This window comes from Nicotiana sylvestris, chromosome 6 (genome assembly GCF_000393655.2).
Source record: "Nicotiana sylvestris chromosome 6, ASM39365v2, whole genome shotgun sequence".
Classification (NCBI taxonomy): Eukaryota; Viridiplantae; Streptophyta; class Magnoliopsida; order Solanales; family Solanaceae; genus Nicotiana; species Nicotiana sylvestris.
The window spans coordinates 25,613,632-25,627,146 of record NC_091062.1 but is presented as its reverse complement, the minus strand read 5'-3'; the positions used below and the strand labels follow the sequence as shown (position 1 = coordinate 25,627,146).

The 13,515-nt window shown below is 36.3% G+C and overlaps 2 protein-coding genes across 2 annotated transcripts; one reads left to right on the top strand and one right to left on the bottom strand.

Annotated features, from left to right (window-relative positions):
* Positions 1-3,470: 3,470 nt before the first annotated feature.
* On the top strand, positions 3,471-5,980 carry LOC104223666 (E3 ubiquitin-protein ligase RMA1H1-like). The gene is made up of 2 exons (XM_009775137.2): positions 3,471-3,649; positions 5,153-5,980. Exon 2 carries the CDS (start codon positions 5,194-5,196, stop codon positions 5,908-5,910), a length of 717 nt encoding a protein of 238 aa, XP_009773439.1. The 5' UTR covers positions 3,471-3,649; positions 5,153-5,193; the 3' UTR covers positions 5,911-5,980.
* Positions 5,981-10,047: 4,067 nt separating this feature from the next.
* Positions 10,048-10,497, bottom strand: LOC104223667 (uncharacterized). Its single transcript, XM_009775138.1, has one exon. It carries the CDS (start codon positions 10,495-10,497, stop codon positions 10,048-10,050), a length of 450 nt encoding a protein of 149 aa, XP_009773440.1.
* Between the last annotated feature and the right edge of the window lie 3,018 nt (positions 10,498-13,515).

The window sequence follows — 13,515 nt, the reverse complement described above, 5'->3', positions numbered from 1 at the left end:
CGGAATGGGGATTTGAAGGTTCCAATCGGTTCCTATGATAATTTTGGAGTTGGGCGTATGTTTGGATCGAGTTTTAGGTGGACCGGGAGCATTTTGGCGCTTATTGTGTAAAGTTGACATTTTGAAGATTTTAGAATTTTTTAAGTTTGATTTGAAGTAAAGTTTGGTGTTATTGATGTCCGTTTAAGGTTCCAAGCTTTGGAATAGGTTCGTAACATGATTTGTGACTTGTACATAAAATTTAGCGTCAATCCGGAATATTTAAGTATGATTCGCATGCGTTCGTCGAAGTTTAAAAGTTTAAAAATTAAAAGAAGAATTTTGATCGTCGATTCGTAGTTTGGATATTTTTTGGTGTGATTTGGGGTCTCGAGCAGGTCCGTGTCATGTTTTGGGGCTGGTTGGTATGATTGGATGGGGTCTCGGGGGCCTCGGGTGTGATTCAAGGTTGTTTCAGACCAAGTTAAAGTGTTTTGATTGTGCTGGCTGCTTGTGCTAGTGTCGTGCTTTGCGATCTTGAAAAGATATACGCGTTTACGAAGAAGGATTTTTAGACTGCTGGGAAGTGTTCATAGCGAACGTGACGCAGGGGGTCGCGAACGCGGAGAAGAATCTGAGTTGCCCTCCGTGAATGCGACAGGGAGTCACAAACATGTAGAAGGATGGGGAGCCAGGGAACTGGAGCCGTTAAGCTTTCGCGAACGCGTCGCGTTGATCATGAATGCGGCGTGTTGACCGCGAACGCAAAGCATTAGGACCTGGAGGCATCGCTAACACGATATGGTGAATGCGAAGGAGGATTGTTGGAAGCTAATTTTTTTGGCCTTCGCGATCGCGAGGGTATTTTCGCGATCGCGAAGAAGGATTGATGCGCATACTTGTTTTAAATTGGGGGTTTGGCTCATTTTCACCTTATTTTTTCCATAGGAGTCGACTTTGGGATGATTTTGGAGTGCCATTTTCATCATCAATCATGAGGTAAGTGATTTCTACATGCTGTGAGATGAATACACGCATTTAGGCTTGTAAATTAAAGAATTTAAGTTAAAAATATAGGATATTTGGTAGAAGCCCTAGAATTGATATTTTTGAGTTTGACCGCGATTATGAATTGGAAATAAATTATATATTTTGAGTTCGTGGTGTAATGGGTATTGATTATATTCAAAAACTTAGGAATCCGGGCACGTGGGCCCGAGGGTTGACTTTGTTGACTTTTCGAGCGAAGTTGCAAATTATTATAAATTGATTAATTATGAGTGTTCGAGCATATTTTTATTGGTTTGCATGTTTTTTGATTAGTTTCGGATTGATGGGCATTGGTATGAGGTACTAGAGAGACGTTGGAGCCCGTTATGGAACTTTGGAGCGAGGTAAGTCTCTTGTCTAACCTTGTAAGGGGGAAAACTACCCCGTAGGTATTAAATTGTTATGTGCTACTAGTTGTGGATACTATATATACATGAGGTGACGAGAGTCCGTACGTAGCTAAAAGCATATTTATATCCGGGTAGACTTAAATTATCATGTAATATTTGAATTATTTGAACTCAAGTTGCTAATTTAATTACTTGACTTCATAATTGAAATTTAAACTGGAAATATGTTAGGCCGAGTTTCATCACCTTAAGCTATCTGACGAGATATTCGAATGTTGGTAAAGTCATGATTATTTACGTTTCTATTTTTATGTTGCAAACATATAGCCTTTAATTCGATAAGTTTCTTTCTTTCATGTGGATCGGGTCGAGCGCCTCTATAATATATTGAGATGCATTTCTGATTTGCGTCGGTCGAGCTTCGGCGATGCACACACTACTCTAGATCGGGTCGTACGACCTCGGCATAATCGTGCATGATACCGTTAGGAGTCCGAATATTCATGAGATTTCTCTTTGATTGAAACCTGGCATTTATATGATATTCCTTATCCGTTGTGATTGCACTTGATATTTCGGATCTTTTGATATAGCATACGAGATTTGAGAGATTTATATCGTCAAAAGAAAATGTTGGAGGATTATGTGAGTTACAGTTTTTACCTCATTGTTATTGTTTGTTTCATATATATATGTTTATAATTTATTATATTATTTTATTGGACCACTAGTAAATGTCGATATCGATCCCTCATCACTACTTCTCCAGGGTTAGTCTAGATGCTTACTGGTACGTGTTGATTTACGTACGCATGCTACACTTTTGCACTAAATGTGCAGGATCTGACAGGTTCATTTGATGGTCATCTTGGCGCGTAGGTGCAGCTTCTGAGGAGACTTTATGGTGAGTTGCATTCCAGGCTACGTGTCGCGGCGCATAGATATTGTATTATTATTGTACTCCTTAGTACTCCAGACAGATGTTGTATTATTATTTCAGACCAATGTTGTATTATTATTGTACTCCTTAGTAAATGTCCATGCACTAATGACGCCGAATTTTGGGAGATTATAGTTGATGTTAATGGTTTTGCTTTAATATTGGCACCTTTTAATTTATGTCTTACTAAGATTGTATGCACTTATGATTTCAAATGCATTAATTCCCTTATTTAATAAAGTTTATGATTTCAAAAGTAACAAAATGAATAATTATTTAGATGGTTCACCGTTGACTTGCCTCACAACGATGTTGGGTGCCATCACGGTCTATAGTGAATTTTGGGTCGTGACACGTAGCAAAATGTATACTATCTAATTCATCATCAATAGAAGATTCACAAGATCATTCAACTTTTAGTTTACTTTATTAAAATTATAAAACTAATTCTTGTACTAAAAAAAACTAATTGTATTATGCTTATATATCACAAACAATATAAAATACTACAAAATTCATGACTTTGATGCGATACATTAAGAGTGATGTGACTATCCTGGAGTGGGAAGAATATAATATATCCTCTTCTGAGTTCAAAATAACTACTGCCTCTATCTTAATTTATGTGACGATATTTGATACGGTACGAAATTAAAAAAAAAAATATTATTGAAATTTGTGGTTGAAAAAATCATAAATATTTATATGGTTATAAGTTAATTCAAGTAGAATTCTAAAGATAAATTATTTCAACATAGAGAAAGATACTTTTTTTCTAGAACTGACCAAAAAAGAAAGAGCGTTAAATAAATTAGGATGAATATATTTAAATATTTATAAATGGGAATCGTTAAAGCCAAAAGTAAGGGGGATGGAAGTTTAAAAAAGAAAATAAAACAAATATTGGATGACGAGTGAAATTGCCCATGGGTTTCCATGTATTTTTCTTTTCGCTTTCAATCCAGAAGAAGTGTGACAATTAAAATTAAGTACCCTTATTATAATTTTATATGAATATAATACTAGTATTAGTTTATTTGTACAAGCTAATTTGACTATACATACAAAACACCTGTATCTATAGGCGCGTATTTAAAAAGCAGTATATATATAGACCTTAACTCAAACCTCTTCCTTCATCTCCTCTTCAACGCTACTTTTATCTTTCCAGCTTCTACTTTAACCTCTGTTTCCGCAGAGTATACAGATTATTACTTGCTTTCTCCTTTTAAAAACTTCATCTTTAACTTTATCTAAGACCAAGTGTTTGGATTGAACATTCCGATATTTGTATCCAGTTTCAGGAACATTCTTGATATTACGTATTTGGGTATGTATCTTCTTTCTTTCTCTGTTTCTTTTAATTTTCTTTTCATGTATAATATATAGTTGAAAACACTTACCTCTTTCTCTTCTCGGAGGCAAAAATACTTGGTAATTTTCTTGGAAAAATTAAAGATTTGTGTTAAAATATGTATCTTTTAACCCTTTCTTTTCTATGCCCTTATTTACAGCTGTATAGCTAGCAAACCTTAAATGTGCTTTGTATTCTCCTTCTAATTTTTACTTTTATATATCCATGTCGAATTTTGATCTTAATAGGACAAAAAGATTATACCTTTCTGGAGTTGGTTTTTAGGTACAAAGAGCCATAGTACTGTTTACCTTGTAAATTATGACCCCTGATTTTTTTTTTTTAATTTCTTGACAACTTAATTACGTATGAACCTATGTATATCACTCTTTAATTTAGTGGTACTGGTACAAGTTATCCCTTTTACTTTTTGTTAAGTAGTGTTAATTATCAGTTGAGCAAATGGTAGAAATCCTTACCTAGAGCACCCTTGAGATTACTGAGGAAATTTTCTTATGAATTGTGAATTGGTTGATTACTAGTACTTGATACTGATTAATTGCCTTATGATGAAAGATTGAAGTTCTTTCTACTTGTATCAGGTCACTTTTTAGAGTACTTTTGTTAAACCAGTTCCTTTATTCGATTTGAATGTATTATGATCAGTAAAATAATCTGGTGGAAGGAGTCCATAGAATATAAATTTATTTCTTTTTCAGATATTACTTTCAGTCAGAAATAGTAAAAACAAAGGGAGTGGGAGGGTAAGGGGGAGGGGTGCATGGGAAGGTAAACGAGTAAAAGGAGTAATTTAAAACATTTTTAGAGACTATTTTTAGAATTGTATGTGTTTAAATTGCCAAATTTTCTTATGCTTACAGATAATTGTTGCTTCACTACATAATCAAGAACCATTGGAGCCTGAAAGCATATGGTATTAGTTTCGACTGATATACAGTCAAACCTCTCTATAACAACCTTATTTGTTTCGATATATTTTGAATGTTATAGTAAAGTGTCGTTACACACATATAACAACATAACATAAAAATTGGTTCCGAGAAAAATGTGGCTTTTATAATGAATGGTTGTTATATATGGATGTTATTATAGAGAGGTATGACTGTAGAGGTAGATGGATGAAATTAAATCCTCTTCAGTGGAACCAAATCTTGATGTTTCTCAGCAACATATATTTGGAGAGTTTGTGGATAACATAGTTTCCTTTGATGGATTAGAATTAATAAGGTCCTCATATATTTAATATTATGTAGGGCCTGTCCTTTTTGGCCCAACCCCCTTTAATAGTTTGGTTTTGGCCAATCTTAGAAGCATTTTCCAGTTTGTTCTGAGAAAAGAAATATTGCCTAATAAAGTTCCCAGTTTGTTCTTGTTTTTATAAACCTCCACCTTTTTCTGAATTGCAGCTGTCTTATATCCTGGAATCTAACCTTGTTCATCTTGGCGTATGTTTAACAGGCATATATTAGCAAACAGAGAATTACATCAAGAAGCATACTATGGCCTTAGAGCACGTTTTCCAGGAGCAAATAACAGACACCAACTTTGACGAACGCGATATTAATTTGGAGAAGTGTAAGACAGTTGATGATAAGCTTGACGACATTCTCTCTGGAGGCTTTGTGTGTAATATATGCTTGGATCTTGTGCATGATCCTGTTGTTACCTTCTGTGGTCACCTTTATTGTTGGCCTTGCATCTATAAATGGATTCATTTTCAGAGCAAATCGTCCGAAAATACTGATCACCAACAACCACAATGTCCTGTTTGCAAAGCTGAAGTATCACAGAAAACGTTGATTCCACTCTATGGTCGCGGCCAAGCTACAAAACTATCCGAAGGAAAGGCCCCGAATCTTGGTATAATCATACCACAAAGGCCTCCTAGTCCGAGATGTGGGGGTCACGCACTGATAGCACCTAGTGATTCACATCGATCCCAGCAACTTCAGCAGTCTCCAACACATCAACCTTATACTTCTAGCTACATGCCCGAACCTATGCTAAGTCCTGGTGGCACGACAACAGGGGAATTGGTTTATGCGCGGATGTTTGGGAACTCATCGACTACTTTATATACATATCCAAGTTCATATAATTTATCAGGCAGCAGTAGTCCAAGGTTAAGAAGGCAACTATCACAGGCTGATAGATCGCTTAGCAGAATCTGTTTTTTCCTATGTTGTTGTTTAGTGACGTGTCTTCTCTTGTTCTGACCACCTTCTCGCAGGGGTGGATTTATAGGTAAATCTATGGGGCATGTGAACCCATGATCTCTCCGCTAAACTAGGTATTTTATGTACATATTTTTTAGAATTGGTCTAATATTATCTGCTAGCACCCATGCTCCAAAGAGACTAAAAGGTGCACTTGATTGAATTCTGAGTTATTTATCTAGAGGAGCAGGGATCAAATCCCACTTAATACTTTTTTTTTACTCCTTTTTTTAGTGGTGCACCCATATTATAAAAATTCTAGATCCGCCTCTGCCTTCTCCGCTTGCTAATACTTTGTAAAAATACTTAGTTATTGTAATAGATGATGAATATACGACTTTGCTCAATGCAACAAATCACCAGGCCTTTTAGTTTGCATACTGAATATGCACTTGTAAACCAGACGAGCTGGAGGGACTCCCTGCCATATAGTAGAGAGGAAAGAGCAATCTTTGAAATTCTCAAACAAATCAAAATATGGTTTCTAGTTCACTATCTTTATGATATGAAGTTATGTCTTTCTTTTATTTACGAACTTTTTTATATGTCAATCATTTTTACCTATATATGCAGTGTAACGAGGAAGGGTGGTCAGTTGACCACCAATTAGGATATGTAGCTTCTCACCTGAGCGCAGTCATGGGCACTTAACCAAGCTCTTCATGAATGAAATACACCTTCACCTTGCTACTATTCTTATCCTTTGACTAAGTGTTCCATGTCTTCTATTCATATCCGCTACTCCTAGCCTTGTAAGAATCCAAGTTAGAAAGGAAGAATTTAATAGGCATCCTAAAATCCTAGAGCAAATCCAAATGTAGAAGGCACTCAAGGGTATATCCTTTTTGCTTGAGGTCTTTTAGAGGTCATTTGGTTTGAAGACAAATTATGTTGGGATTAGTTATATTAGGATTAGTTATTCAGGTATTATTTTTTATTAATTGTTTGGTATATTATATTAATCATGAGATTGTCAATTTTACTGCTTTTATTTTGGGATAACTTATCCTCGGATTAGTATTCCACCCTCTTGCAGGTCCCAGTACTAATTTTAATTGCGGGATAACTTATCCCAAGCTTGGTAACCAAACAAGGGATGAGGTGATACTAGGTTTTTATCACATTGCTTATCTATCATACCAAACGACCCCTTATTGTCTCGTCCATTCAGTACATATCTCAGACGCAAATGGTAGATGCTTAGTTTTTCAGAATAAAGGTTGATAGTTTATGAAGCAAACATTCTCTGTGTTCTTTGTCAAATATGATAGACCTCCAACAATTGCCTAACGATTTCCACTTCTTAAAGTTAGTGTAACACTAAGGAAAGCATCTTACCTTTTTGTTGTCTACTTTGATAAGTTGATGTCCACCTAATCCAGCATCACTTACACTAACGAAAAGGAATTGTTAGCATTTCAACATCCTATATAGGTTTAATCTAGCATTCTGCACTACTTACATTTTTGCATATCCAAATAATTGTCAAACTTGACACAAGCATCATATATGTATACATGGAAATAATTTTATTTGAAAAAGAAAAGAAGAAACTGTTTGAGTATAGTTAAACTACCATTAATTAAGAGCTTGACATAAACACAATTCACAAGTAGTTGAATTTGACATCAAAGTATAAAGAACACTGTTATAAAGATTTTAGCATTGACTAGAAAGAGCAATTTGAAAAAGAGAGCCTTGACACAATGATAGAATGTCTAACAAGTGATCAAGAGGTTACATATCCAAGCTTTGAGACAGATTCCTACAAAAATATAAGGTAAATGTGCGTATAATAAACCTAATACGGCTCGACCCTTTTTTGGACTTTATACATAGTGATAATGCACTGAGCTACTTTTTTTGAAAAGAGTGGATATAACAGTAACCTGACAATGGAAGGTTTCTCAGTTTAAGGTTGTACATGATGTTTATCTTTTGCTCTCTATAGATTTGAATTTAGTTATCGATTTGTTCGTTATGTCTCTCGATATATTGTTAGATTTAAAGTAACCTAACAATTTCTTTCAGTAATCTCTATAGTAATAGCTCTGACTGATTGAGGTTAATTTTCTGGTAAACGCTAAATCTGAAGTTAATGGACATGATATATAACTTCCTGCCTGGCTGTGGAAAAAGAAAAAAGGAAAAAGGATATTCATACCAAATCCCAAATAGTTTAAAATATGATTAATCGCACCTGCGAGACCGTGCGTGCGCGCCCAAGCCAATTTCCAAAACTTCGCCCTGCGACAAACATTCTGCTTTTGCGGACTCGCAGAAGTGCTTCTTCTTCCCGCCTAGTGACACTCCCTTGGCCAGACCCAGCTCCGCTCCTGCGTCACTTTAGCCACACCTGCGGTTGATACCCTCACATGTAGGATCACACCAGAAGGTAAGACGTCAGCAATGCTTCAAGTCTAACTTTTGATCCGTTAACCATCCGAAATTCACTCGAGACATTTAGGACCTCAACCAAACTTACCAACAAGTCCTAAAATACGATACGAACTTAGTCGAGGCCTCTAATCACATCAAACAACATCAAAAACACGAATTGCACCCCAATTCAAGCCTAATGAAACTATTGAATTTTCAACTTCTACAACCGATGCCGAAATCTATCAAATCAACTCCGATTGACCTCAAATTTTGCACACAAGTCATAAATGACACAATGGACCTAATCCAACTTTCGAAACCAAAATCCGATCCCGCTAACCACGAAGAAAAGAAGAAAAAAACTCCTCACTGAACATTAAGAAACATTAAGAGCAAGTGTCCAAATTTGAGGAGGCAAATATACAGTGCAGAGGAAAAGAGTCAACAATCTCTATAGCCATTATAGCATTCCAGATAAAAACAGATAGCATATATACAATACACTTGGAAACTTCCAATTCACTAAATCGTCAATCGGATAACATAACGTGCTAAGAAAACTATAACTTATCAAGCACCATCACGCCCAACATAGTTGGGCTTATTCCAATTTTAGTTTTGAGCTTTTAGTATATTTGGTAACATTTGTCATATTCAAGGTCGATATGATGATGAAATACAAAATTAGAAGATTTGCTGAAGTTGTTGACGTATGTGCTTCTGGTTTCCTTATACGCGATCGCGAAGGGTTGTTTGGGCGACCGGTGAGAATTTTTCTATGCGATTGCAGAGCTATGGTCATCAGTACAACATGAACGCGTGGGTTGTACCGCATTCGGAAGAAGGAATGTGGGGTGGTCTGGAAGCCACGCGTTTGTTCATCGAGATCGCGTGAGGAGGCGTGCGATTTTGAGTTTCTATGCACCGCATTCCCGGCTGTTTGTTCGCATTCGCGAAGAGAAATTTGGAGGTCTGTGATTTTTGTTTTTCGCGATCGCGTGGGACTTTTCTCGATCACGAAGATGAGCATCCAGAAATAGTTTAAAACTGTGTTGAGTATTGATGTTTTGATGAAACAAAGTATGGCTAAATGTTCAAAGAGTCAGGTCCTCAACGTAGTTGCTTAATTGTTCTAAAGAACCAGCTCCTTAGGACAAAGAGTCAGCTCCTTATGATTGATACTTGTACGTAAGGGTGGCATGCCCAGGATTGCGGACCATGTGGGCTTCTGGGCCTAAACGGGCCTGAACCGGTTAGAACCAGCTATGTGGGTCTGGTCCGATCTTCTAGGCCGGTTCTTCACTTTAGGACTGCTACGCCCGGGACCATTTAGGACCGAGACCGGACCAGTCCTTGGCGGGCCCAAACCGTCCCAACGTTCAAAATTTTTTAAAAAATATCTGTTCGTTTGGGCATTTAAAAACTAGTCGTTTGGTCTATTGGCTATTTACAAAATAGCCATTTAACCCTCCCCTCCCCCAACTTTATTTTAACCTCAAACTTTTTATAATTATACTTTTTCCCTATTTTCAACTATAAATATCCCCTCATTCTTTCATTTTTCTAACAAAATCATCAATCTCTCTCTAATTTTTTAGAAGTTATGTAGTTGGTGAGAGTTTTGAAATATTCACCTACTATAATCTACTGTAATAACCTACCGGTGTAATTATGTTATGGATAAAAGTTTAAGCTTTCAAGCCTCCTGGCCATCGTATGCTTCATGCTCCCTCTACAGCATATGTCTTGAATCACTTATCTTGTAATCATCCCAACACTTCTTTGGTTACTCTGAAATACCCTTAGATTCCTCTCTTGCCAAATATAGTAAACACAACCTGCAAAGGCCATTCTATAGATCTCAGCACTGACATTCTCGCCTTTCATCTTGGAAACAGCCCAATGTAGTTCTTCTTTCCATGTCATCACAGATATTCGTATCCCTTGCCATAGAAGCATCTTTCCCCATAATTCAGTAGAAATTTTGCACTCAAAAAAGAGATGTGTAATGATCTCATTCTGCTCTTTACACAAGATACACTTCTGTTCACTTACAATACCCCATTTGGCCAGCCTGTCCTTTGTATTCAATCTACCCCAAGCAGCCAGGTTTAGAATGAATATCCACTTTGGAGAAGCATAGTTGTTGCAAGTCAATTTCCTCCATGGAACCTTTACAAACATACTACATAGCAGCTGGTACATTTTTTTATAGAGAAGTTTTGCATCCGCCTCAGTTCATCAATATCAATACCAATATCTGTAAGGTAATGTTTAGCTTTCAGTATCTTCAACAACATCTAAGAGGCTTGTTTATGTTCTATCTCCAAATTTCTCTCTTCTTAGCGTAATAAATGTGGACCCATTGAACCCACAACTTATCTTTTTCCGGCATAAGTTCCATAATAATTTGCATATAGCTGCTCTATTCCACATCCTAACATTCAGAATATTGTAGCCTCCTTGTGATTTTGGCCAACAAACTTTATCCCATGCTAGCAATGTTTTTTTTTTTTGATAATGCAGAACCCCCCGTCCATAAGAATGTTCTGCAAGTTGCTTCAATCATGTGAATAATTTTTTTGAGCAGAATAAAGATTTTGGACCAAAAGGTTTGTATGGAAAATAAGACATTCTTTATTAGTTTAACTCTCCCAGCATAGGATAAGTGTCTAGTATTCCATGAGGTTATTCTACCCAGCATCTTGTCAACCAAAGGGTAACATTACATCACAGATAATCGTTCAGTGCTCAGCGGGACACCAAGGTATCTAATAGGAAGCTCCCCTTTTGTAAAGCCTAGAACATTTAAAATTTCCAACTGTGTATCTCTTCCAATACCCCCAAAATACACTGAGCTCTTATCAAGATTTGCTCTAAGTCCTGAAGCCTTAGAGAAATAGTTGAAGCAGTTGAAAAGAAGTTGAGCTGACATAACATCCCCTCTAGAGAACATGAGAAGGTCATCAGCAAACCCAAGCTGTATATCTACAATTTATCGCATTTGGGGGGAAAATTAAAGTCTGGATTACTCCTCAATGTCTTCAGCAACCTATTGAGGTACTCCATGGCCAAAACAAACAAAAAACGAGACAAGGGATCTCCTTGTCGTAGCCCCTTCCTAGCTGGAAATGGCACACTAGGCTTCCCATTGATTATGATAGAGTATGACACACTGCTAACACAAGCCATTACCCATTGAACAAAAATATCACGAAAGTTTAGGCTACAAATAATTTGCTCCAAGAAAGGCCATTCTAGGGAATCATAAGCCTTTTGCATATCTACCTTCATCATACACCCGGGAGACACTCCTTTCCTATTGTATCCTTTTACAAGCTCATGGCTTAGAATAATATTATCTCTGATGACCCTCCCATGTAAAAATGCAGATTGACAATTATCTACCAATATATCCATTACTCTGTGTAATCTTCTAGTCAGCACTTTAGAGATAATTTTATAATCACTGTGCAACAAGAAATAGGCCTAAACTGTTTTATTGTGGTGGGTTCTTAACCTTTGGGATCAAGGTTAATGAGGTGAAATTGATGGCCTTATACAGTTTAGTTGAATCAAAAAAACTGGAGAACAACTTCTGTTACCTCACTTCTTGTTATGCTCCATGATTTTTTGAAGAATAAAACATTATAGTCATCACACCCTGGTGCCTTCTAATCATCAATGTCTGCTAAAGTTTCCCAGATCTCCTGCCTAGTTATAGTTTCAATAAGCTGCAATTGTTGCTCCCTGTTTAAAATTTGTCCATCCTTCATCACCTCTGGATTTATAGCAGGGATCCTTGTAGCATTTGTCCCTAGTAGTTGCTTGTAGAAACCAAGAATTTCTTTAGTGATTGCCTCTTCATTCTGAATTAGTTGGCCATTTTCCTTTACCAAACTATTTATTCTATTCTGTGCTACTCTTGTCTTCATTGAAGAATATAAGTAGGAAGTATTTGAATCCCCTAGTCATAGCCACTGGTTTCTAGATTTCTATGTAGCTATACCTTCTTCTATAAGCCCCCATTTTTCGAGGTCCAGCCTAAGCTCTCTCTCCAGTTCATACAAGTCATTTGATTGTCTATGATCTCTCATTTGTTCCTATATGCTTTGAAGCTGTCTCCTAATCTCTTTAACTTTGATATCAATACCTTGGTAATGGATAGTATTCAATTTCTTTAGCCCTTGTTTAATCACCTTCAAGTTTGTCCATATGTTTTCCATGCCCATACCATTTACTTGTTCCATCCACCCATCCTTTATCACATCCAGGAAGTCTTCATGATCGGCAACGAAGTTAAAGAACTCTCTCTAATTTTCTTCTACAATTGCTATTATTGTTTACTTTATTTTTACAATTTGTGAAAAAATTGTGAAGTTGGTGAATTGAAGTCTTCAACGATAATCAATTTTCAACAAGTTATTCATCAATTCGGTAAACTCGTTCCAACTCTTAATTTTTAATATTATAGTTTTGTTTGTTTATCGATTTTCTATTATTTGATTAATTAACATGGCTTCCTTTAAAAACTTTTTGGTAAAAATAATGAAAAATTCAAGAGTGGCGAATCTAATGGCCAATATGTTCCTCCTCCACTGCCCCGGCTCCCCGACCCAAACCCCATATCCATCGTACACCTCCTATTCTTGATAGCGATAATAGTTTATTAAAATTTAATGGGAGTTAATTTTGCCATAATATTGGAGTTGGTGAACAATTAGACCATAAATTAATGAATGTTCTTTATTCTAATCCAACTATTGATTAAAATGATGATGAGGAAATAGATTTTGATGAAACTCAACCGAATTACGATGCACCCACTAGTCCTGGTTATGAAATTAACCCAACTAGTGATTCTATGAGAAAAAAGTTTAAAAAATATTTTTTCACTATTTTCCTTATTTATGGTGTTGCTGCCTTGTTAAATCCTACTATAAATTTAGGAGGTCCTCAATTTTGGTATGAAACTGTTTATAAAGGTTTAGCACTTGAAGATGAGGAGTTGTCTAAACTTTCGGAAGAAATAGCCTCAATTTGAATAAATGCTCAAACTATTTATAATGCTTATTGTCACGATCCATTTCCATTATAGGTCTTGATGACGCCCAACACCATTGCCGGGCAAGCCAACGCAGAATTATAAATAAGCTCTCATTTTACTTTTACTGAAATAAATGCAGTAATTTCTTAAATTAAAGTTAAAACAAGTAATAACCT